General features: G+C 42.6%; 1 protein-coding gene across 1 annotated transcript in view; it reads right to left on the minus strand.

The window, feature by feature from the left end:
* Positions 1 to 1,013: 1,013 nt before the first annotated feature.
* ntrk1 (neurotrophic tyrosine kinase, receptor, type 1) overlaps positions 1,014 to 22,023 on the minus strand; it is a 26,624-nt gene continuing 5,614 nt past the window's right edge. Inside the window, exons 2-18 of the mRNA XM_061081453.1 lie at positions 21,660 to 21,734; positions 20,658 to 20,729; positions 17,486 to 17,554; positions 16,300 to 16,454; positions 15,126 to 15,268; positions 14,312 to 14,450; positions 11,781 to 12,113; positions 11,468 to 11,485; positions 11,421 to 11,423; positions 11,293 to 11,351; positions 11,074 to 11,176; positions 9,505 to 9,660; positions 9,252 to 9,382; positions 7,985 to 8,157; positions 4,242 to 4,482; positions 3,818 to 3,976; positions 1,014 to 1,199 (exon numbers count right to left, since the gene is read on the minus strand). Coding sequence (XP_060937436.1) covers positions 1,014 to 1,199; positions 3,818 to 3,976; positions 4,242 to 4,482; positions 7,985 to 8,157; positions 9,252 to 9,382; positions 9,505 to 9,660; positions 11,074 to 11,176; positions 11,293 to 11,351; positions 11,421 to 11,423; positions 11,468 to 11,485; positions 11,781 to 12,113; positions 14,312 to 14,450; positions 15,126 to 15,268; positions 16,300 to 16,454; positions 17,486 to 17,554; positions 20,658 to 20,729; positions 21,660 to 21,734 — 2,215 coding nt within the window. The remainder of the gene's footprint in view (positions 1,200 to 3,817; positions 3,977 to 4,241; positions 4,483 to 7,984; positions 8,158 to 9,251; positions 9,383 to 9,504; positions 9,661 to 11,073; positions 11,177 to 11,292; positions 11,352 to 11,420; positions 11,424 to 11,467; positions 11,486 to 11,780; positions 12,114 to 14,311; positions 14,451 to 15,125; positions 15,269 to 16,299; positions 16,455 to 17,485; positions 17,555 to 20,657; positions 20,730 to 21,659; positions 21,735 to 22,023) is intronic.

The following is a 22,023-nucleotide window of genomic DNA, read 5'->3' on the forward strand; positions in this document are numbered from 1 at the left end:
TCAAGGGAATATACAAAGTGCTGGATACATGAAGATATATATATTTCGTAGATGTTGATACAGGTTATGTACACACATTCAGTATTTACACGTAAAGGCATCACAACGGTTTGTACACTTGTTTTTTTTTCACTCGTGTCCTCCTCTCTCCACGGAGGCGGCCTCAGCTCCCGTCTCGGTTTCGCTGCCATCTGTCCTCTCTGCTCCTGGAGTTTCACCCGGATCCATCTGTCCCGGCTCAGAGCTTCACCTCCCACACACCCAGCTTCTCTGGACTGAATTTCTACTGCAGCGCTTTGATTTCTTGATTTGTCCCCAAAAAGCTTCACCTCCCGAGTCAAACTTCACTTTCCTTTGTTTCATATTTGACATCATAACATGTAAACACAGTAGTTTATATCTATATAATATACCAGGAAACACTTTCACTGATAATCTACATTTTCGTTCTTGAAAAATATTCATATGACACGTGAAAAACAAACGAGCTCGCAATGGTTCTGATTGTACAACTTGGCCTTATGTACATTTACTGAAATCCTTTAAATCGCCTCCCGTATCAAAACTTCGTCCAAAATCAGTGACTGAACTGTACAACACCTTTTCCCTCCTTTGCAATCACGTGTGTTGAGTTGCATCAAAAGGCCCCAGAGCCTTCTAGCATCGTCATATACTGTAACTTCAACAATTAGCCATGCATGTCCCTCCGTCAGGCTCCACCTCAAAGTCCACGCACCTTGGTAAACATCTGACAGGTTTCCACAGAGAACGACAGGGGGCAGTAAATCGGGAAGCAGCTGCAAACTTGTACCGTCCATCGAGCATCAAGGCTGGAGAAAAGCAGCAACTGGGGGAAAACTGGGGAATAACCTTCCTTACTGGACTTTTAATGGATAAATGAGAAAGTTGAGGAACCTAACGGAACAGAAAGGGGACGTTTCTAAGCCTCAAATCAAAACTCCAACCTCCCAAATCCTCTGATTCCTTCTCCCTGGCTTCTTCTCGGCCTCCGTTCACCCCAGGATGTCCAGGTACACCGGCGGGTTCTTGACCAGGGCCAGCAGCCGGCTGTGGATGTCCTTGATGACCATCCTCTGCTGGGGCTCTCGCTGCCAGCAGCCCTGCATCAGCATGTACACCTCCTTGGGACAAGTGCGAGGCCGCTCCAGCTCCCGGCCCTGTGTGATGCATTCGATGGCCTGTTGGGGGGTGACATTAAGATATGATTCATCTATTAAGTTTGAAATTAAAGCTCTACGAGTCAGTTCACCCAAAATTTCACCCATTCTGTCGCACATGCATCTTTAATCGATTGAAGCCTGATAAATACTGGATATCAGAAGTTTGAGATTCAAACACAAAACAAGATTTTCCCCAAATCAAGACTAGATACTAATCATAGTCTATTGCTTTAGCTGTTAGCAATTTATCATATCAACGTACCAGTATGCCACAAGATAGAATGGACCATTATAACAGGAAGTGATACTGAGACGTTGGCTGTCAATCACGTTGCAACTTTGGAAGTTAAATTGCAAAATTTACTGAAACTTGGTGGAAGGATGTGAACATGGGCCAAGAAAGAAAGTATGTTTTTTTTTGTCTTTTTCACAAATTTTCCAGGGAATAATTCATGGATCTTAATCTTATTTAATCTCATAATAATAGCAGATTTAAATGTGGTTCATCAGGAGGAAGGTTTTTTTCAACCACAGTGAGACAACACATTTTGTCACAGATCTGTGCTCTACTGAGTGCTCTCTTCTAGTTTTGGTTTTATTTATGAGGGTTTTAATGGCATTGATTCTGTAAACAGATACTTGGGATTTTAAAGTGGTCTTTTAAAATCTGTGAATCACATAAATACACCGCACAAGCAGCGGCTGCTTCAATTAATCCGGAAAAACTTTTTGAAATCACCGAAGTCCGTTATTATCCAGCGTTGTGCAGAGACGTGTCTTTAAGCCGAGACCTCGGGGACAAATGAGCCGGCCTGTGAGAAACCTCCGGCTCCGACACTAATGTCTTCAGTGACTGATTGAGTTCACACGCTCTCGTGGCTCGGTGGATAAATCACTGTCGAGGATGAGAGGGAGGCTTTTCCCTGCGCTCTCCGTTTGAAGCGTGACTGACTCAATCTCTTCCTCAATTCAAACCTTGATCCAATGAGACAAGAGGCCTGAGTCAGCGCCGCTCTGTCTCACAGCTGAGCACAGAGGCTCATAACGGCCGCCCCAAAATGGCCGCCGTCGCCAGAGCATCAGTATTTCGGGATGATTGATCTACGCCACAATGTGTTTGGGCAACATGATAATTTCACCTGTCCCTCATTGGGCGAGACAGATTGGGCTAACGAGGTTACAGCTCATTGGCCCTGGGTAAAAATGAAAACCAATGAGATTAGAATCGAGTGCAGGGGGAAAGTGATCCACCCGGCTCTTGAAAGGAGAGAGGGTTTCGGGCTGTAATAGCACCGCTGCGGTTGCGATGGAGTCCCACTTCTTGGTGCTTGAGCTGAAAAGGCTAGACTGCACTGCCCTTAATTACTATGAACTTATTGATTCTCTTAAGAGCGCAGGGCGGCGTACAACTACACGAGAAGCATCCACATGAGAACGTGAGCGGCAGCGGGGGAGATGCTGGAGACAGTATTCAGATACTTAAAAAGAAAAAAGGTACTTAAGTAAAAATAAAAACCAGGAAAATGCACTATTAAAACAATAAAAGTAAAAGTAATATACATAAAAACATCCATATGCATAATGTGCAGCTTTTTATTGCTGTATTTGTTTGAGGAGAAGCTGATTTTATGAGTTCATCTGTTCACAGGATCACGCAAAACCATTTCAGATAAAGAACTTACAACTAAGAACTAAAGCTGCCTCATAGCTATGGTGGAGTATATAATAAAATATTTACCTTTGATATATAGTAGATTATGAAGTATGAAGTATAAAGTACTTCGAAAAGTAACCGATTGCTGTGGAGCTGACCTCCGACCTCCGACTGCTCCTCCCATCCCCTCCATGGTGAGATATGAATGTTTACCTTTTTTAGAATTAGTTTATCTCCACTAGTAGCAAAGCTCGACTTTGGATCTCAGAATAATTTTACCTGAAATAATAAAATAAGCTTTTAAACCATTCTGTGTTGTGGTCATTTCGCCTTTTCTTGAAACTGGCTGGTTTTTTAACACCAGTACAATAGAGATAACTCAGATTTGTATTAAATTTAAGTGCTTGAGTGAATGTGCAAAGTTACATTCCAGTTCTGTTTCTTTCCATTATATTTTTCTCTGGCCTCTTCCAGCCCTGGGTTCTTTTTTTTGAATTCATGACTGTATATGAGAATTCATGTTGAAGTAAAAACACATTTTCTCCTTTCACTCCGGGTGTGTGGCCGTGCAGATACATGAGGTTTTCTTTATCAAGGTCAGGAGGGTGAACGCTTTCCAATGAAACTGCTTTTGAAGCACAGAGACAGAAACACAGATGAAAACCAGTGGATTTTCAGTATTTTGAACCACAGGCGATATTTCATTCGTCTTCATAAACAAGGACGAGAGAGAAAAACACTAGTTTCATAGCACAAGAGGTCAGTGGGAAAAAAAACGTGGTCGTGTGCCTCCACCAACCAGAGCAGTTTCCATCACCGTGACCTTTGACCACTGGGATCGAACCAGTTGAGTCACAGTGAATGTTTGAGATATCGCAAGAATGGGACGGACACAAAAACATAGCTCCTTCAGAAACTGGCACAAAGACCTCAAGATAATCACTAATCTGTTGGACATGTCTCCCTCTGAGTCCTGACCCACCTCACTGTTGGACAGCTGGTACCAGGGCTGCTTGCCGTAGGTGAAGATCTCCCACAGGACCACGCCGAAGCTCCAGATGTCGCTCTCCGTGGTGAACTTCCTGTACATGATGCTCTCCGGGGGCATCCAGCGGATCGGCAGCATGGTGCGCCCCCCCACCTGAGGAGGAAGACGAGGTGACCTTCACAAACTCTTCATCCAATTAGAAACATTCCAGAGATATCGGGCCATTATTTCGAGAAAGGGAAAGCACCACAAACACATCTTCATTGACCTTATCTCAGGGGTAAAGGAATAAATCATTGAGATGAATAGCTCAAATGTATAAATCTGAATTTTACAATGATTTAATAATATTTTATTTACATTTTACTCTCAGAAAAACACAAACACATCCCTGTCTCGTTCTCTTCTGGCCTCTTACCCGATAGTAGTCTGTGCTGTAGATGTCTCGGGACATCCCGAAGTCTCCGATCTTGACCACCAGGCCCTCTCCCACCAGACAGTTGCGGGTCGCCAGGTCACGGTGGACGAAGTGCAGCGACGCCAGGTAGACCATGCCCGAGGCGATCTGAGCGGCGATCTGCAGCATCTGAGGCAGAGTCAGCTGACCCAGCGGCGCCATCTTGGTTTCCTCCAGGATCCGAGCGTCCGGGCCGTGAGCTCTACAGACACATTGAGACACATGAAGGTCAAGATATCTCTGTTTTATTAAAGAGTTGAGAAAGAAACAAGTGAGATGAGGAGGTGGAAATTAGACCCAGGCAATATTTAGACCCTCAAGTTAATGAACTAATAGAACAAGTACTTCATTCAAATATCTTATTTAATTAAAAAGGACACAAGTATTACAAGCATGTATTTAAACTAAAGTGTTAAAATTACAATGACTTTAGATCCTGTGACTTGTATATGATTAAGTTTATATCATTAGATTGTTAATACTGATGCAACCGTGTAAGAGCAGCATTTTACTACTGTGGCTTGTTGAAGTCATTTAAAATACATTATAATATAATTAAAAGGTAAAGCACTGTTATATTAAGCATATTGTATAGTTTAAATGTCTAGAGACCTGTAAAAGTCAATTTATTTTTTATGTTAGCAATCTTTTATTTATTCTTTACACCTTTTTTCAAATTCAGATTAAAATGTGCTTTGATTTATTGGGGTAGAGATTAAAAGAAGGATCTTAAATATACTTGAGTACCTTAAATCCATACTTAAGTACATCTCTTTATTCAATGTAACTAGGGAACTGTAATTTTAATGGAATAGAAGAAACTATTTTACTTGACAAAAGGTTATATTTGGTTCTAGAGATATTTTCTATGTAACGTGTTATCTGTAATTTCTAAAGCCTCTTTGCTTAATCGAAAACTGAGGTCACAGCGATTCTTTAGGTCAGACTTTTATTCTCTCAGACTCTTATTAAAACAATTTCTAATTCGTTGGTATTATTTTTCATTCACAGAGAATTGGTTGTATTTATTCCATTGTTATCTGAATTCCTGACCTCTGTGTATTATTAGAGGTTTGGTTTCTATTTGCACACGTAAAGAACGGAACACTTCTGCTGATCTGCTCTGTTTCCATCGGCTGTTCAGATTAATCAAACACCAGGATCGGTTTCTCAGTACCTCGGTAACTATGGCATCAACCCCGGTTGACCTGCAGGACAATGAACTCAGAGATGTTCAATCTGCAGATTGAGCTCTGAGGGCTCTTCAGACATGGTCCACACCCCCGTGCCATAACAAGGCCATTTCACAACCATGCTTAATAGAAAACATAAGGCTTGTAATACGCCTACAATTGATTTGCAATAATGCAATTCGGGGATGCAGAGCACATTGACTCTCAGTTGTTCCTGCGGATCATAAACACCCACTCGCACGTCCAACTCCGGCCTAAATGAGCAAATCACAGATGATGTGTGTCCATCCATCCTAATATCTCTCCTCTCCACTTTGTCCCCTCCTTACAAAGGAAGTTGTCTATACAATCACTATTAGTTTAAGAGGCAGGTGGCAGGGTGGGAAAGCAGCTGCATTGTGGGGGCCCACGGACATTTCACCCATTCTGTCTGCTGGAAATGCGATTTTCACCCCCGATCGCAAAGATGCATCTCAGGCAGAGTGTGTGTGTGTGTGTGCATGCTTGTGTGTGTGAGTGTGTTTTCCTTCCCAATCTGCCTCCTGTGGAGAAAACCTGGCAGCCAGCATCCAGAGCGTCTGCTCGTCGCTCAGTCAGATGCTTTCCCAGGTGCATGGCGAGCTCTAATAGGTCAACGCGGCCTCAGCCTCCCCACAGGGTTCTAAACTTAGACGTTTTCAAATTACTCTTTAAATGATTGAAAGGACTTGTTTTTGAAAGTTCTCCCGTCACCACATCACACAACACATCGAGTGTTGTTATGAGCTAATTTGCGACACGAGCCCTTCAGGAGACGACATATTAGTCCGAGCAAACTTCTTCAATTTCTCATTAAGTGCTGGATCTGGTTATGTATTGTGTTCATCAGTATTCAAATAAAATCCTGCTGCATTTCAAAATTCACTCTGTTTGCTATTATTTCGTGAGGACATCTTGTAAATGATATATTTACTTTGTGAAACCCAAACAGGAAACCTGCCCAGGAAGGTTTTTTCTTTTTATTAAAATATCAAAGCAAGATATTGTTCGACGTTATTCACGTCAGCTCCTCTTTCTGTATTAGTGATGTGATACCTATTCTAAGGGGAAGAAAAATATGGAGTAAAGAGGAGTAATTGCTCTCATCGCTCGGTTCCCAGGAGGTTTTTTTTTCAGCCGAGTCTGTTTGATTGTTGGTTTGTTTGTTGGCAAGATTATTCAAAACCTACTGAACCGATTTCCATCAAATATGGTGAAGGGAGGAACCCGTAACATGTTGGTGAGGATGTGGATGAATGTGCAGATCCAAAAGTTGTTTTCTCCCAATTTTTCTTAAATCTATGTCATGACAAATTGATCATTTTGATAAAAAAACTATGCATTTTATATTTCTACTATAAGAACTTGACATGTCACATATCCGGGCGATTTCAACCACTGATTATGTCCTCTAGATATTTTAAACCCATGCAAATAAAGTTGTTATTATTAAAGAGATAAAGTAAAAGCAGCAACGTCGTAAATATAAAGAACAACAACAGTCTGTGTCGTCCTCATACTTCAGTCTTAAACACAGGGAATCTGTGGTTCTCCTGAGTGGCCACCGGAACCACACGTCCGCCGAGGTCGACTTTGTGGGTTTGACTTTTAAGCAAACATCTGGTTTGTCTGAAAGAAGCTGCTCAGAGTGTAGTCATCGTCAGTTTGCTTGTCGTGATGAAGATGAAATCAGATGTATCATTGTGGGCGCCCAAGGGAAGATAATGAATGAATCACAGTAAATTACCAATTATATAATGTATATTTGTCTCCATAGGAGAAGTTATATATGCTGCTGTGCGTCAGTAAACATTTCAAAAATGTCCTTGCATCTCTATTATTATGTGTTCTATACTTTGAAGAAGCTTGACAAAGATCAGTTTGTCAGTGGAAGATGAGGCTGCACCTTTTTTTTTTCACTTTAATTTTTCACCTTAAAATATTGAGAAAACGTCCCTCGCCAGTTTCCTGACATTTAAATTAGCTTGTTATATTTCATGAACTGACCAAAAAACTAGATTCCTTTCGTAGAATATCAAATATTCACATTTGAGAAGCTAGAAACAGTTTTCTTATTTTCTTAAAAATGGCTTAAATTGTTTTTCAAACATCAGAAATTGTCACACTATTTTCAGATTTTTCATTTTCAGTTTTTAAATGAATTATAAGCTGAATAATAGCTAAATGCTAGCTCACTGTCACACTGGCTTACTTGAGCATTTGAATATTACAGAGCCATCATTTTTTATGTTTTTAATGTCACATGTACTTCTTTTGTTTTTGATGCTTTGCACAGCTCAGAAAAACTCTACAGCTTTTCACATATAACTGTTTCTGAGTTATTGAGATGAGGAATATAACCCAGACAACATATTTAAAGTCCTCCAGCATCTCCTTCAGTCTGCTTGCTACAGCTGAACATTTCCTTCAGCTGTGTCTGGACAGAGGACAGCTGTGGGGATCGAACTCGTGACCCTCAGGTCCTCTACCTACCGAAGGAAGCGGTTGAGGTCTCCGTGCCTCATGTACTCGAACACCATGGCCAGCGGCTCTCCGTCCGTGCACACGCCGTAGAACCTCACGATGTGCTGGTGCTGGAGCACCGTCAGAAGCTCCGCCTCCCTCTGGAAGTCCTGCCGGGTCGACTCGTTGGCGTCCTTCAGCGTCTGCAGCGACCACATGAGGATCAAACATCAACACCTTCCAATAATCATTTCTGCAGCCATTCTCGGTTGTTTGGGCCCAAAGTAGAAAAGGTTGATGAGCTTAACAAGTCAAGTTTTATTCATTGAATAATAAAAGCAAACGTCTCATCACAGGGACAATGAAGATTCATCATCTTGTTTTTTTTCCGCTGTGGTTTGCATTAAACTGTTGTAATATGAGCTGGGGATCAAACCACCGACACGAAGACGTCTCTCTCTGAAACCGCAGGATGTTTTACTTTAAACTGCACAGAAGATTTAAGTATAAGTGCCGAGTACTCACCTGTTGGCCGAGTGGCAGCGAGAGTGCTTGAATTTTTTAAACAGTCGACGTCATGAACCCCTTGCAAACACAACCTAATTTTAAGTATTTGGTAGTTTTGAATTCTACTAAAGTAGGACTGTGTTTTCATTTTTTTCAGTCTACAGGTTTTACAGGAAGACGATTTTGGAAGGAAAAGTTGGGAGAAGACGGGTTTTGGGAATATGGGACTGTTCAAAGAAGTAGTAGACTGTAACATTTAGAGAGGGTCAGATGTTGTTTGGTTTTTTTGACATTTTTACGGTTTCTGAAGGAAGAAGTTGTGGAACTTGATGAAAACATTTTGACGAGCGAAGAAAAAAATCAAGATCTAATGTCTAAAATCAAATTTTCACAAGGCTCCACTCTAATGAGAAACCATTTCTAGTTATGCTAGTGGATGGAACTTTTCACGTTTCAATATGCATGACCCAATTTTTCATGTTTCACTGAAAACAGGAAGTTTTTCAGAGGTGAATTTGTTTATCTAAAATGTAATTATCAACTCCAGCCGTGAGATAAATGCAGTGAAATGGAGGTAAAAAGTATAAAAGTAGCATAAAATGGAAATGATAAATCAAGTGCCCATAAGTACCTGAGTAAATGCACTTAGTAACTTTCCACCACAATAAGTCAATTGATAATTAGAGACGCCAATATGTCATGATTGTACAGATGCTGCCAATGCATGGATTATTTTTAACATTGAAGCAGCTGTTAAACGAGTGGAGAGGAAGTGGTCCCAGTGACTCACCTTGATGGCGACCAGCATCTTGTCGCTGTCGGGACTCAGGTGGGCGCACTCCGCTAGATAGACTTTGCCAAACGCTCCTTCGCCGAGCTCCCACTTCAGCGTGATGTCCTGCCGTTTCACGTGCTGCACACCTGATCACGAAAAACACACAAGGTCTGAAAACCTGAGGAAGACGTGGAAACCTGACGTCTCGTTTGCAGTGCGGAGGATCACACTTGCTCCGGGTTTCACGACTTCAGCAAACGCCACTCACACATGTCTTTGTCCTTGATGATTCCGCAGAAGTACTGCGGGTTCTCCACGAAGCTGGACAGACCAGAGTCTTCATCCGAGGAAGGCGGGCTGGTTCCGAAGTTCATGAAACGGAGCGAGACGGCCAGGTCGTCCTCGGCCCCCAGAACTGACGACCCTGATGAGACGGGGGGGGGGGGACACACACAGAATGACACCGATACTCTGCAGCACCTAATCAGTCTCCCACCACTTGTGATTGCATTGGCCATCAAAAGAAGTAATTCAGAAACCATTTCTTCCCAATTTGAGGAGCCGGCGCTCTCCGCTCGCCACCAACTTGGTTTCACGTTTGTACTGGTGCCATGGTGATGGATGATGATAAGCTTCAATAATCACCATCATCAACCACGCAGCAATCAGGCCACATTGAACTGGAGGTGAAAAAAAAATAGAGACCATATAGGAAGCCTGAATGGTGAGCAACCCCCGACTACAGTGCATATTAAATGCCAAACAAGTGAGGCCCAAATTGTAAAACCCCACTCAGCAAGGCAAACCACAGAACCCCCAGAGTCCAACACGGAGGAAAATGGAACAACAAAGAGCGAGCACGGAGGCGATGGAGGGAAGGAAACCGGGAGCAGGGTCCACTTAGGCAATCAGGCGCACTTAGGCACTTTGATAGTGAGAAGGGTAAATGTGTGTGTGTATGTGTGCGTTTGGTGGGGTGGGGGGGTGTCCGAGTGGAGCTATATCACGTCTAGCTGTTCCTCCATCCATCTATTCATCCACCAATCCATCCATCTTCTTTAATGGCCCTCGCCACGTGGCGGTGGCCCACGGTAGGTTTGTGCCCGCCCGCCATTCTCATTCCGTAATTAAGGCACTTTAGACCCGACCGCCACAGCGGCTGCCTCTGTTCAAAGTTACAGCTCCGTGGAGATCCTGTGTTAGTCGCTCTCTCTTGTGCATTAACCTCGAGAGAGTCTGACAGATCCATCTGCGGCTCGGGAAGAAAACAAAAATACGATTTGGCAGAAGGTTCGAGCGTGGATCGTTTCGTTCAAATGTGAATTTATGTGATTCTGGACGGAGACGATGGCGTCCAGTGGAATAGAGTCAGTGAATTACAGACAGCAACAGACAAATCATGATGCTACAAGTTCAAGTTTGAGCAACATGATGAAGGGATTGTTTGAGGATTTGGGAAATGTGCTTCACTTCTTGCTGAGGGTCAGACGAGAGGATCAATGCCTCCCTCGTGTCTGTGTTAACTGTGGAGTTGAACTGGAAGTTGATTAGCTTAGCTTAGCTTACAGATAAGCAGTAGCCAGGCTCTGTCCAGTATTAGAAAGTTAAAATTGCCATGGAAACACAACTCCATGTGAACCCACAACTCTTTATTTCCCTTACAAACGAGATACAGTCAAAGGTGGGAGACACAACTTGAACTTTGCTGTTTTTACAGTGTGTTAAAGATGCTGAAGGTTTCTTCTTCGCCAGACCAGAGACATTCACATTTGTACAGTTGCATTGTGCTCAAGATTTAAGATGGAATGTTTTATTAACTGAGAATGGACCAACTTACTGTGAATGCCAAACTTGGAGTTCTGGCCACACTTGTTAATCACAGAGACCATGACGAGAAGGAAAGTGCAGGCGAACACGGCGAGACCCACGGCCACAGAAACCTGTTCAGACCCACACAAGCAGATCCCTAGTTACACTCAGACACTTTCTAAACCTTTCAACGTTCTTTACTTTCTTTAACTTTGCGTCGGGGGGGGCTGACGAGGCCCAGACGTACCACGAACACCCGACTCTCTGGGTTCTCCGTGACGTCCATGACGGCTTTGTTTGTCGGAACTGAGGGGGTGAGAGAGGAGATTTGTTGAAGGAGATGAATGAAACAGATTGATGAAGTTTTCAGGAGACGTGCTGAGATGTTTTTAAGGAGAAAGAGAAATCAATCAGAGACTTACTTGGAGCCGGATTAAGGACTGGCGTGTGGGAAGCGAGAGAATAAACACTCGTGAACAAACGGATTTAACGATCCAAACCTTTTCAGCTTGCAGCCTCCTCACTATTCAGCTACTCATCAAACATTCAGCAATATGATTTATACTTTGTTATTCCCAACTATCCCTTGAAATATCGCTTGTAGAATTTTGATAAAGCAAAGACTAAAGTGGTTTAAGGGGTTGAAACTTTTAGATACTCAGATCTCTCCTCTAACCGCCCTAATGGCCTCCTCTGTTTTGCCATGACACATTCAAAACGATTTCAGGAATTTACCGGGAAAGGAGCCCTCAGGATCCGCATCGTCAAAAGGGTTTTCCATGAAATTCCCGATGGCGGTGGCGCTGTCCCTTCCCAGTTTGTTCTCCACGATCAGGGTGTAGTTTCCATTGTTCATGTGGGTGGGCTTGTTGAGGAAGAGACAGCCGTGTTTCTCCGACCCGTCCAACAAGTCCGGGATGATCTGGGTGTATTTGAACCGGGTCTCTATCAGTTCCTGGTCGTTGTAGAGCCAGGAGATGCTCGGCTCCGGGTTCCCGTCCACGGCGAAGGGGAAACACCAGAAATGCTGCGAAACGGCGTTTTTCAGGAAGACGATTTTGGAAGGAACTGTTGGGAGAAGACGGGTTTGGGGAATATGGGAGTGTTCAAAGAAGTAGTTGACTGAAGCATATAGACAGGGTGAGATGGAAGAAGTTGTGGAACTTGATGAAAAAAATCTGGCATATTTTGACGAGCGAAGAATCCAGATCTAATGGATTTAAATGTGTTTTCAGGAGGTTCCACTCTAATGAGAAACAATTTCTAGTTGTTACGAGTGGATGGAACTTTTCACATTTCAATATGCCCGACCCAGTTTTTCATGTTTCACTGAAAAACAAGAACTATTCATGTTTTTTCAGAGTTGAAATTCTTTATCTAAAATGTAATTATCAACTCCAGCTGTCAAATAAATGCAGTGACATGGAAGTAAAAAGTATAAAAGAAGCATAAAATGGAAATAATAACTCAAGTGCATCTAAATACCTGAGCAAATGCACTTAGTAACTTTCCACCACAATAAGTCAATTGAAAATTAGAGACGCCAATATGTGATGATTTTATGCTGAATGTGCATCTTGATCTTCTGAACACAAAAGGTCAGACAGGAGCGCTGCAGGTTCCCTTTAGAGTTTTTCCACGAATCAATGTTCTCCATCTGTACTGCAAACCTGCGCCGACCTGCCTATGAATAATGAATCCCGGTCATCGCCGTGCCCCCCCGACCACAGGAGTTATACCTGGAAGCTCGGCTGGAACAACGCAAAGTAACAGGAAATGGCCTCGTTGGGATCGAACCCGACTCGAGTGCAGAGACCCCCTCGTTGTGCGGCTGCTCTTAACCCTCGACCCCGGCCTCGGAAGAGTGCTTTGCTAAGGGGGGGTTGGGGGGTGTAGACCCAAAGACACGAGCCTCTTCACTCGCAGCTCAAAGTCTGTTACACTGAGTGAGAATCAGCTCTTTATCACATTTAACTAATCATCCATTAGCAAACCTCCACTAGTCTTACACAAGCCGTTTTGCTGGAGGGGTTAAATGGAAGGTTAGAACTCTAATGAGCCTGTCAGTTCTCTGCACTTCGTTTCTGGATCAGACAATGAACAGTTTGTATAAAAGGAGGAGAGGCGGGGGGGGGGGCAAATACATAAAACGACACCTGACAGTTCCTGGTAGATTCAGACTCAATCAGAACCATTGTGTCCAGCTTGGCTGATGATGGATATTGATCAAGCCAATTCTCCAAAAATCACCTCTGAACTGTTCAAAAAAGAAGAGACATTGTGGAAAAAGCTCTTTTCGGTGGAAGAGGAGCTCCGCGAGTCCGGTGGATAAATGGAGGCAGGGAGCCACTCGGCAGTAAACACCCACCATTCTGGGAGGTAATTAAGAGTAATTAAAGGGCTGGCGGTTAACGAGTGTCCGTCCACCAGGGGGGCCGATGTTGATAGATTAGCCGCGCTAACGCATTTGCAGGCTGCCAATCAGGGGGCGGACGAGGCGGTTTTCCGGAGTAGGAGGGAGAAGTCCATTAGCAGAGGCTCAAATCAGATATTCGCACGGGTTATCAGCCCCCATTTTTCCTGACGCTCATTATCTGTCCCTCGATGCTCGTGCATTTGGCCCCAGCTGATTGGCGCCTTCGCCTCTTTTTTGGCTTTATTTTCTAATGAGTGTCACTGAGCCGCTGATGTACGATAGTGTTCGGGGCGGCGTTGTCAGTAATGTATGACTAATGCATCTGTCATTCCTCAGTGTTCCAACTTCCACGTTGCACTAATGCATCCGAACAGGAGGAGAACAACAGCCAAAGCCCCCTGGGTCAAGCTGCAAGTGTAATTTCAGAAAAGACCGGCCGCGTATGAGGTGAAGGAGTTTTTCTTTTCTTTTCTTTTCTTTCCTGAGAGCAAAGAGAAGTTCACTTTCCTTTGTCCTCTCGCCGTACCCGTGCATTAAAGGGCGAGCCATACCTGCAGCACTTCACTCATTATTTTAACTCTTTTCAGCAGCTGCCAGAGTGAGTGGCAGATGACAGAGAGCTCCATTAGACGCGTGGTGGGTACATGCTCATATTTGTTGAAGGAGCATTTAGAAGAAAATCAGTGCAGCGCAATTTTCTTTTCTCCGGCTGTCCGCTGCGCCCGCACGAGGAGAAGCGGCCCCGGTGTGCTCTCACCACAACCTCCATTAAGCCCGACAACTGGTATTGAGCCTGTGAGCTTTTAGGAGTGTGGGGTTTTTTTTTTATTTCGAAAAAAAGGGCACTTACACTCAATGTCCAGTGTCACCATCTCCTCCCTGGGCCCGGCTCGGTTGTCGGCCTCGCAGGTGAGATTGTGCAGGTTGTCATCGGAGGACACGTTGCTGAGGACCAGGACCAGCTCCAGCGTGGAGCCCGAGATGATGTCCTGCACAGTGGAGAGGGGGGGGGGGTTAATACGGCCCCGGTCGCAGCCGGCACAGCTGCCACTGGATCACTTAGAGATGTTCAGGTAAGAGAGATGAAGTGCAATCCAATTTGCTCTAGTGTAAGATCAATAGATTACAGGAGCCAATCTCACTTTAAAGAAAAACACACAACAGTGCTGAGCTAAAGAGCTTCATTGAGACAAATCTGAAAGTACAGAGAAAATGACCAAATGGAAAAAAAAATCACATTTTCACAGAAATGCACACGCAGACGTTCGGTCACAAGCGAAGAAAAGTCTGTGAAAACCTGAATCTTTTTATATCTCCTCTCTTTCAGACATGTGTAAAAAAGAAGAACAATATGGCCGACTTGTTCAGCGGACTTATGAGTCATGCAGGATCTGACAAATCTCTTTCATTTTCATGCTCGTAGTCTGACATATGGAGACAAAGTGCCCACATGTAAAATAACAAGGGTTAAGTGCTGTGGATTTAATACAATTTGCTTAAGTTGAAATTCCTCAGCTGGACAAAGGCTGCAGAGCTTGACATGAACTTAAATTCATGTCAGGCTTCAGGGACTTGATGTCATCGATGTTACATTTGCTTTCATTGTCTTTACAAATGGATTTGATTGATAAATGAATGAAATGTAATCTTTAACCTCACAGTACCTGGGTAACGAAGGGAGATTTGAGCTTTTCGGTTCGCCACCTGACGCTGGGAGTGGGAGTTCCTGTCACGTGACACACGAACGTCAGGTTGCCTCCTTCTTGAGTCTTGTCTCGGGGGGAGTCGATGTACACCACCGGCAAACCTGAGAGCGACAGGGGAGGACGTGAGCTCACGACAGCCGGTCGCTAATAAGACAAAAAAAAAACCAGGCTCGGAGAAAAGAGCAGAAAAACTCTCTGGTATGTTTCCTGGCAACAGGATGTTCCGACTGAATCTGATTCAGGCGACAACTCAGAGCTAATTTGTTCCCTGTGTTTCACTGCACCTGCTCATTGAAGGTATTAATACACATGACAGAAACAAGTCTCTTTCACTTTTATCTTTTCAAATCAACTGGATGAAGCTGCGTTATTTTAAATATTGAATACGCCGCATGATAATGAAACGGCACAAACTTTATCATCACGTATTGAAAATATAGAAAAAACTATTTTTGTGTCTTTTTTTAAATCCCATCTCTTCCTTATCCCTCTCCAACATCTATGATTATGTAAATATCAATGTTGTGTGTTCGTCTGTGTTTGTTTGTTTGTCTGTAAGTCAATTTTTTGTGACTTTCTCAAGAAACAAGTTTGATATCTTGCTAATATCTATGAAGAATTTATGATTTACAAATATTTGTATTTTCAGTTAATCATATAATGGATAGTTTACCTGTTTATGTATTTTTGCACCATGTCTGTGGAACATGGTGATAAAGTGGCCAGTCTGTGTTCTCTGAGTTCTCTTCTAGTGTGAAAACTCATTTATTCTCTCTAAATGTTTCTTCCTGCAGCGTAAAAAGCTCAAGAAGAACCACAGCGATTAGAAACCGTCTCGTAACAAACAGGGGCAAGCAACAGATGGCGAGGCCTCCACGGAGTTGGGGTGGGATCACATGACACGAGGAGACAGACGACGCTGTGACACCTTCTCCGAAATGTTTACAACAACAACCTCAGTACATTGAAAACCTGTGATCCGAAAAGGAAAAATCTGATCACACCGAATATTGATCGGATTTAGTTTTGTGTTCACTGCACAATGTATGGAGAGAACTGATCCAAACACTATGTGGATGGAAGGTGAATTGTGCAAACATGTGTAGTTCATCGAAATGAAATCTCCACTCACTGCAGTTGTTTATCACCAGAGAGTTGAGGGCCACTTCCTGCTCGTCAGAGAAGCACGACAGCCACTGGTTGTCCACGTCTCCGCGGTCGTTCCGCTGCCACTCCTGCAGCCAGTAGAGATCACATGAGCACAGCAGAGGGTTGTCCCTCAGAACCCTGAGCGAGAACACACAGAGGGAAAGGAGGTGCGTTTAGTTTATGTATCAGCTTCTCTGACACGTGCAAGAAGAACAGAGCTTCAATCATGAAATATTAGAAAGTTCTGCAGAGAGGAACGAATGCATTTTTTTTTAAATCCGAAAAACACCATTGACTTACTGTTAGATTCACTCTTTCTTCAAAATTCTTGAAGAATTTAACCTTTAACCATGAAAAACCTTTTCATACCTTCTAACTTCAGCCGTCTTTCAGTTCTTCAACATTATTAACACGAACAACATCGTGAACTAAAACTTTTGAGAACGTGTGGTGTCAAAAGAAAACAACGGTTTCTCCTCTACAAAATGTTTCCCTGTGAATAAGCAGTTTCAAAGAATGTAAAAATACTCTCATGTGACTAATATGTTTAGTTTGATTGTCGCTCAGACCCACACATGATGAGTCTGTACCGATCTGACTCATCAGTACGGGTGAAGTCAACCACTTGTATTTGTATATGTTATTAATTTAATATTGTCTTGACGTTTTGGACGCTTTGAAAGACCTTAACATCTCATTTTGTTTGTGACAATGTCACTTACATTGAGTCTAATTATGTCTGGAGGCTGCACTTTAGCAATCAGGGGATCAAGCTGCGGTCTCGAGATCCCGTTGATACACAAGCTCATGAGTCGGCCAATCACGACTCAGTCTCAGCTGCCAGTCACTGTGTTTCATCATCTTTCTCCACATCAAGTAACTGATTAAATTAAACTTGATTGATCAGAATGATGAACAATCATCAGTTTTAGAGAAAATATCTTTGCGAAGAAGTAAATCTAGTGTGTACTTTAACGTTTTAAATGTGTCCCACCCACTAACAAGGAGGAGGCGTGATTTATTACCCTGTGCTATGGCCAGAATAAACATAAACAGTTTATGATCATACACCAAGGAGGAAATACTCAACCATAGCGTTGACTTCTTTCACTCCTGATACATCTTATATCATTATTTTAAATAACCACCATATGTTTAAAGGGACTCACAGGTTGAGCAAAGGTAGAAAATGAAACACCCTCCAGGAGATGTGCTCCAGAGAGTTTGATGCCAGGTTCCTGTGAAACACACAAAGAAAACACACATTAGAAACATTAGCTTCATAATATATATAACACAACATTCATTTAACCTATTCGATGCAGAGATCGGTGAAAACATTTACATGTGGTTCCTCCAACATTTTACAAACAGCAGTTTATACATAGTTTGCAGAATCTCACTGATTTACCGTCAAATAAACACAATAAGGAAACAGCACCTGGGTGCACTTTAATTTTGCAAGATTGTCATCCGCTCAAATGTTGCTTTGAGAAAAATAAAATGTTCAGGAAAAATAAAAACCATGCTGGGGTTTAATAGGAGTCAAAATGTTCCCTTCATAGTCGCGCCCTGCAGTTGGATGGCATTGTGATTTGATTGCACTCTCTCAGAACAACGCTTACCTGCTCTCAGTGGAAAACATTAATGCATCCAAATGGCTTCTGATCAATTACCTCGGCAAGTCTTTCACAACAGCCGGGAGCCGAGCTCACAAACACCTCCAGCACAAGGCTCCGTGTTCACCTCGTGTTCGGTACATTGGGCGATTAGTCACAAACTCATTTGTCTTTTAATGTCGAAATATGAATAGTTTGTATATACAGTGTTCTGATAAAACCACAGAGACACCACTGGGGATGTCAGTCATGGTCGCAGCACGGCTCTGGGGGGGGGGGGAATGTCAGTCTGTCGTTCAAATGACTACTTTTGCCAAAACAGCAATATCTACAGGATGGATTTTCAATCAACCCTTCATAAAGAGTAAATATTCTGCCATTTTTCCGTAAGGGTTTGAAATGGTTTGAAAGGTTGAAATGTAATTAAAAACATTTTTCTTTTTAAAAGTAAATACAGACATTATATTTTGTATTTTGAGTTTTCCTTCTTCACTGTGCTTCTCAGATTTGTCCCTGCCTCAACTCCCCGAGCATCCGTTTGTTTTCCATGTCTAAACACATGTTGAAGAGAAGTTTTAAAATAAGTTTGATAGGCAAATCTTTATTTTGAATTTTTGTTCCCAAATGACTCAGATTCTTCACGTCCAGACACAGTCCAAGAGTTCTGAAAGCTAAAATAGGACGAGCAGCATTTCCACACTTCTCCATTTTAGGTGCTTGAAAACTCCAGAGCAGTGTGGACGCCAAGTCGTAAACCTGTAATAACATAGATAAAGCCTCAGACCTAAATCTCAAATCATACACAACAAGCTGCCGTGATCATATAATGGTTTGTGAATGCTGCAGATCATTTAGTCAATCCTCTCCGGCCTCTTAAATATCATCACAGTGGCTCTGAAATGATCCTCAGACAGACTGAGAAGCCCGGCTGTAAATAAACCTCCCTCAGAAGATGACAAGAAGCTGCACAGGGGAGCAGGAACATGGAAGCCAATACATATTCACTGTGGCAGGGGCCAAGGGGTTCAACTATTTGTTTTCCTTGCCCCCAAAAGTTCATGTCAGATGGGTTAGCCATCGGGGCTGATCCATTACCGGCTCGATTCCTCCCTGGGTCCACAGGGGCCGAGCGGAGCCGGGAATCGCAGCTCGCTCTCCTGCAACCGACCTGAAGAGCCCAATGCGTTTTTATGAGATGATGGAGGAGGAGGAGGAAGAGGAGGAGGAGGAGGAGTGTGGATGAAGACGAGAGTAAAGAGGAAAAGGAAGGGGGTCCAAGCTGATGCGGCCTCCGTGTTCACTGGACCTGATTCAAGTCGGTCACTCTTAATCTCAGAAATACATCTGTCACACATGAGCCCCCTCCCCCCCCTTGCCTCTCCCTCCACAGTGAGATATTGATTAAGTGATAATGGACCCTTAGTGGAGTGTATTTATTATGCATCAGTTGTCGATAATCCGCCAAAGTGAGCGAGTAAAAGGTGACTGGTGGACGTCTTCTCCAATTTCTCAAGCTCACCCGCCAAACTCACAACCACCACCAGCACCAGCAGCACCAGCAGCACCACCAGCACCACCAGCACCACCAGCACCACCAGCTACAGCAGCACCACCAGCACCACCAGCACCACCAGCACCACCAGCTACAGCAGCACCACCAGCACCAGCAGCACCAGCACCACCAGCACCGAGCTATCGCTGGTCCTCAAGCCCGCTCGTCTCTCAGATAAAAAACGACGTCAGACATGTTGGATGCAATTAGTGGAACGACGAAGACAAGATGGAGGAGATAAGGGATCAGCTGCTGATGAATACACAGATCTGATGCTTCCAGCTGATAAGTCTCGTTGTTTCTTGTCGGACAAATTGACTGAAGATGTGATGCAACAGGAAGAATAAATTAAAATGCATGTTTCAATGCCTGTTGAAGACGGAGTGGGTCACTATTGGATAAATGTTACTGTCGCACAATGAGGTATATTTTTCTGTGCTGCAGAATTGAAAGAAGTCGGGGAAAAATGGTTTTATTGTCCTTGACAGCAGAATTAATTCACTTTACTAAAAGATTGTTTTCACTATTGATTGATCTGCTGGTTACTTTCCATTGATCGATGCTCGTTGACTAGAAGAAATAGAACATTTTCGTCGTAGTGGCTCCTTCAAGTTCCTTGTTTTGATAAAAAAAAATGATATTCCACTAACAAATATATAAAACTCTGGAAGGGTTTAATTAGCTGTTTGCTAATATGTTTTAATGGATTTTCCACTATGGCACACTGACCAACATTTGTATTCAGTATGTTGAAGAAGTGAAGCAGTTGGTAAAAACTGGTAAAAACTGGCTTATTAATTCCTTTTAAAACTGCAACCAAAACAGTATTTCAAAATGGATTCATCTGTCTCCATTGATTAATGCTTATTCAGTATTTGGAGCATTGAAAAAGTAAAAAGTACTTCAAATATTCTTGTTTTGTCTGAAAAGAAAAGAAGATTTTCCTCTTGGTTGATTAGCTGCTAATAGGTTTTAATGGCTTTTACTATGCATGGCACATTTACCTATTTCCTTAGAGTATTCCACTTATAACGATATAAAACTCTAAAAAGTAGCAAATACACTATCTTGTCCTGGAAAAAAAACACATACTTTTATAAGTATTCACAGTTTTATGCTCAAACAGTCTGATTAAGGAAGATGATTGCAGGCGGCCGAGCTTACACTTACACATACTGGAGCTTGAGGTTTTTTTGGAAGGCGTTGGCCGAGATGAACCTCAGCCGACAGGACGTGACGGTGCTGCAGGGGAGAAAACACACAACAGACACAACAACAAAACACAATTTGTTTTAGATGATGAACAATAATCTTAGAAAACAAGTGTGAGTTTGTGTGAGATGAACAAAAGCAGTGGTTCCACTAATATCACAGTCGATTCACCTTCAGTATTGTTTCAGTTCTTCTATTATTTGTTCTGACATTTTGTGTTTTATACCGAGAATCCGAAAACTCTTATAAAATCTCTTATTTACTTAAATGGAAACAACAGATTTTCTGGGTGTTTTTCTTTCCTTCGCCTTTTTCTAATTCATTTTTTGCAATTCAGATTTTCAGATGACTTCGTTTGTCAGATATAAATCTAACAACTTTTATTGATGGCAAACTCAATCTCTCTACTTGCATATAACTTACTAATATAAGATTCTATACTATAATATAGTGGCCAAAAGTATGTGGACAACCCACACACATACATTCTGTTTACTTTCAGAGTAAGATAAGTCACTAAGAATATCTAACTCTACATGATACAATGATATTTAAGAGTTTCCAACTTTCTCTCAAGTTTCCCAACCTGTTTTATGTCGAAGAACATGCCCGACCTGCAGGAAACCCTGATCTCAAACTCACGTAGCCATTATAAAGTCGGCTGGAGGCTGAACTCATGGAGCCAATATCATCTTAACCACTTTGCCTTTGCTGACAAACTCAAAGTAAGAATTTCAAACAGTGAAATGGACGAACTCTGCAAGAAACGTCCAAATCTCGTGTGAACTTTACAGAGCGGTTGATTGGTGAATCTTCTGTTATCGTCATAGTAACCCGCACGTTTACGAAAAGCAGAGATTAGTGAACTCTCGGGTGTATGGAAAGTCATTTGGTTTTGATAGATGAACAAACTTTTGGTGAACTGTGGTGAAGGAAGGTGTGAGAAGGTGCATGACTTACAGGTTCTTCAGCTCTTTGTAGTTACCAAGATCGAAGTCTGTGATATTCTCCAGGCCTGCTTGGTTTTCTACGTAACTGGGTAATGGAAAAAAAGAGAGAAAGAGTGTTTCAAGGTAAATACATACATTTCATTGTGACCTTCAGCCATTTGCTGTGTAGCCAAATGCTCATGTAAGCTCTCGCTAAAAGATAATGAAAACAGACATTTTGAAAGATGAAGTAAATACATTTCTCAAGCAGGGTCGTAGGAGATTCAGATTCACCATTTAAAATCAACAACAACACAGTTTCGTACCCAACACGAGACCATTCCAACGATTTGTAAACTCAAAGTCTTGATGATGACAATCCATGCCCGATAAAC

This window comes from Limanda limanda, chromosome 11 (genome assembly GCF_963576545.1).
Source record: "Limanda limanda chromosome 11, fLimLim1.1, whole genome shotgun sequence".
Lineage (NCBI taxonomy): Eukaryota > Metazoa > Chordata > Actinopteri > Pleuronectiformes > Pleuronectidae > Limanda > Limanda limanda.